The 3,389-nt window shown below is 49.2% G+C and overlaps 1 protein-coding gene across 1 annotated transcript; it reads left to right on the forward strand.

The window, feature by feature from the left end:
* Positions 1-1,517: 1,517 nt before the first annotated feature.
* Positions 1,518-2,794, forward strand: STEHIDRAFT_111817 (uncharacterized protein; the record flags this gene model as incomplete). The annotated part of the gene is made up of 8 exons (XM_007305249.1): positions 1,518-1,563; positions 1,663-1,695; positions 1,749-1,934; positions 2,021-2,053; positions 2,107-2,337; positions 2,457-2,524; positions 2,665-2,694; positions 2,729-2,794. 8 exons carry the CDS (start codon positions 1,518-1,520, stop codon positions 2,792-2,794), a joined length of 693 nt encoding a protein of 230 aa, XP_007305311.1.
* Positions 2,795-3,389: the final 595 nt, after the last annotated feature.

A 3,389-nucleotide genomic window follows, 5' to 3' on the forward strand; every position in this document is an offset into this window, starting at 1 on the left:
TTTACCTTTCCTTTTGCTCTTCTCTTTTTTTCGCGTTGAGGCACTCGTTGAACTCCATAGATCGTATCTGCAACAAATTTGGGGTCCGCGCGCTCCTTATTGTGACGAATTTCGACTTTTTGTCTGGGGGGGGCTCCCTTCCCACCCAAAGACCGCGAACTCCGAACTTTGACGTTTACGGTACGGTTTTTGGCGTTGTTTCTCATTCCATACACTAATGTGACATCGTAGATATGCTGACATCGTTGGACGGAGCAATACCGGGCTCGCCATCGCCATTTCTGGTGGTGAGTGGCCCCCAGACCCAAAATTTGCCGAAAATCGATCAATTCTCGTTCAATCAAGCTCGCGACGGGCTCAAAAGTCTCATACGTATGTGCCCTATCAACTCCACCAAACGCCTCGCCGATATCTGCGCGTTCGCCGTGGGAATTGCCGATCCGGGGTCGGACGGGGGGCATGGTGCGCCTCTGGCCGTGGTGCGCTTTTTTTTCTTTCCTTTTGACCTCTTCTTTTTTTGCGTTTCGGCACTCGTTGCACTCCATAGAGTGAGTCTGCGACGAGTTTGGGGTCCACGCGGCCTTTCCGCGTCGAGAATTCGACTTTTTGGCGGAAATGGGGTCCCCCCGGCCTAAACGGCTCGCGTTCGATTTTTTTCCTTTCGACCCGGGGTTTTTTTGGTACGGGGCGACCGCCCCCATCGAGGGCGTCCCGTAGATGCCCTCAGGTCGTCGGTCGGGGCCGTATCGCGTCGGGAACGGGCCCAAGCGCACCATGGTGCATTGTGCGTGTCGCAGACCGACAGTTGAGCTGTGGCAATCAACGATGAACGTTGAACTCCCACCAACGACTACCGTGGCATGACGACAAGTGACAGCAAGTGACTAACTCCAGAAATGTTTCGTTAAGCGCACATAGTCTGGCTCGTTTGATTTTTGAACCCCAGCGGGTGACATGTCTCGTATCTTACGCCTATCCGTATATTCGGGTAGGTTCACGACAATCACGACAAAAATACTTTCATCCTCGCGTTTCTGGTTCGGTTGATGATCAGGCTACAACAAGCAGGTACGAGCATGCCCATTATGAATTACGACTTCTATCCAGCCTCAGAAGTTTTCGCACTCCTGCTGTAGTGGCTTCTGTGCTGTGCGTGTCGGCCATGCACAACAGGCGAGGATTATTTTCTGGATGCCCCGATCATCGAAGGTAACGCGAGTGTTTTGGGACATATGCCTGAGGAGATCTTGTGGCGAGTACTGAGAAGATCTTCCCAGCTTTTGCATGCTCGTTGGGTCGCTTCGTCCCACATCGCTTCTTCGGATGTATAATCACCTGGGCCTCTTCATCTGAGTCCGTTTTGCTCCTCTTTTTTACCCTCTTCTTTCAACTATCTAGTTGCGGACGACCTCACTGCAATCCCGACAGGATATCCCCACAAGTTTAGTGGCCGCGCTCTACTTTTCGGCACTACGAGCACCTAACGGAGTGTGGTTCTAGATCTCAATACCCAGAGTATGAAGATGTGGAACGACAACGTTTCAGAATGGTGCCAAACTCTGGGTACGCTCGTCGTGGATCACGGTATATCTCTCATTATCTCGGTCTTTGATCGTGAGAATAACAAACAAACATATATGCTCATTTGAACTTCATTTTTAGTTCATCTCTACCTGGACGAGGCAAAAATATGCGGTAAATAGACTCTGTGCTTGTCTGCCGTTCTGTGATTTGAATCGTAATTACAGTCACCAAGCACCCTTATGCCGTGGGGTTACTCGTACCTGTCCTCGCGCTGCAACCATTCCACTACCCCCGTCTCGTCTCTTTCCTCAACCGCGTCTTCGAGATATATGTATCTATCCTGCTTGCTATCCTGCTTCTGTACATTGTGGTATCTTTCCCTGGGTTCATGGTAATTGCAGTAGACCATGGTAAGCAAAGAATTGCAGGTTCTTCGAGTTTGTTACTCGACCTGGATTGGAACCAACTGAACGCCACCTTTCGACGTCCCGTGTAGCTCGCTCATACTTATATGTGGCGAAGATGTTCGGTGAGTCAAGTCAGCGCATACCTATCTGTGGACTACTAACGCTGTATCTGCAGTTATGGAACATCCCTACGGCACGGGGGTCATCTTACCCGCCGTTCTGCTACAGCCATTTCACTTCCCAGGTCTTGTTGCCTCACTGGATCGCATGCTTAACATCTATCTCTTCACCCTTGTCGTTACCTCGCTTCTCTACGTTGGATTCTTTCTTCCTCGCTTGGTGATGATGATCGGTGCCATCGCTTGGACCTTTGCATTCCTCAATGCACCTGGCTATTATGTTTCTCGTACGTATTGTCAGATTTATCAACTATTCGACTCGCTGAGTCCTAGCCATTCTCTACGTCACTGTTGACCGGGGTTTTCATCTAGGACTGTTTCTGTTTTATTATTTATTCACGCGCAGAGACCTCGGTCCTCAGCCCTGGTACGAAGCAAGGTATTACCCATCAAGGCCGAGAGCATTTGAATATCGTATGTAAGGAGCCTGCTCATCACGATCGATACTATATCAAATGCATGGCGGCTGTCGAGCCTTCGAGAGTTTTAATACAAGTAATGGCATTTCGCGTTGGAATATATATCGTACACATCCCCATTGTGGCAACAATTAGGATGTCAGAGATCATAGTAATCGCCTCGAAGTAAGTATACTAGGGATAAAATTATGATAACCAGTTCATTGAGTGTCTTTCTTGCCGCTTCCGTTCGGAGAACAAAGAGAAGTCGCCAAAGAAGAGCTGAGAAATAAATCGGACAAACCACGCCTGAACTTCACGGTGAGATCTGTGGAATCCAGAATTGAGGCCCTGACGTCTATGTACCATCAGCTCCAATTTGTGTTCTCGAGTATGCTATATCAGTTTGGTCAGCCATGCGAGTTCGATGAGGTTTCGTTGCGGTGTGCGAGCTCTGGTCAAAGAAGCGATCGACACTATGCACCACGGACATGATGCGCAGTCGTTGCAAAGAGTTCTTGTGGCGAGCGCTGAGAAATTACTTCGAGTACTTGGCAGCCTTGGGTGCACCATCTCCAACCTCCTATGCTGGATGCATCGATTCCACCGAGCTCTCCTTATCCATCGCACTCATCGTCCAGCAAGCAGCTATTTTCGACGTCTACAGTTGAATACGGAAATACTTTGATATTGTAAACTCGTAGGTGTACGTCGCATATATCACCGTGACTCCCTTTATACGTCGCAAAGAGATGTCGCGGGCTGGACTTGTGAGTCCAGTACTCATTGACAAAGGTACGTGTCTTGGTCAGTCTCAAGGGGTCCAGTACTGAATGTAGCTCCTACAGTGATATTCGCTGCGCTTGATGAGGTGAAGCAAC

This window comes from Stereum hirsutum, assembly GCF_000264905.1.
Source record: "Stereum hirsutum FP-91666 SS1 unplaced genomic scaffold STEHIscaffold_9, whole genome shotgun sequence".
Classification (NCBI taxonomy): Eukaryota; Fungi; Basidiomycota; class Agaricomycetes; order Russulales; family Stereaceae; genus Stereum; species Stereum hirsutum.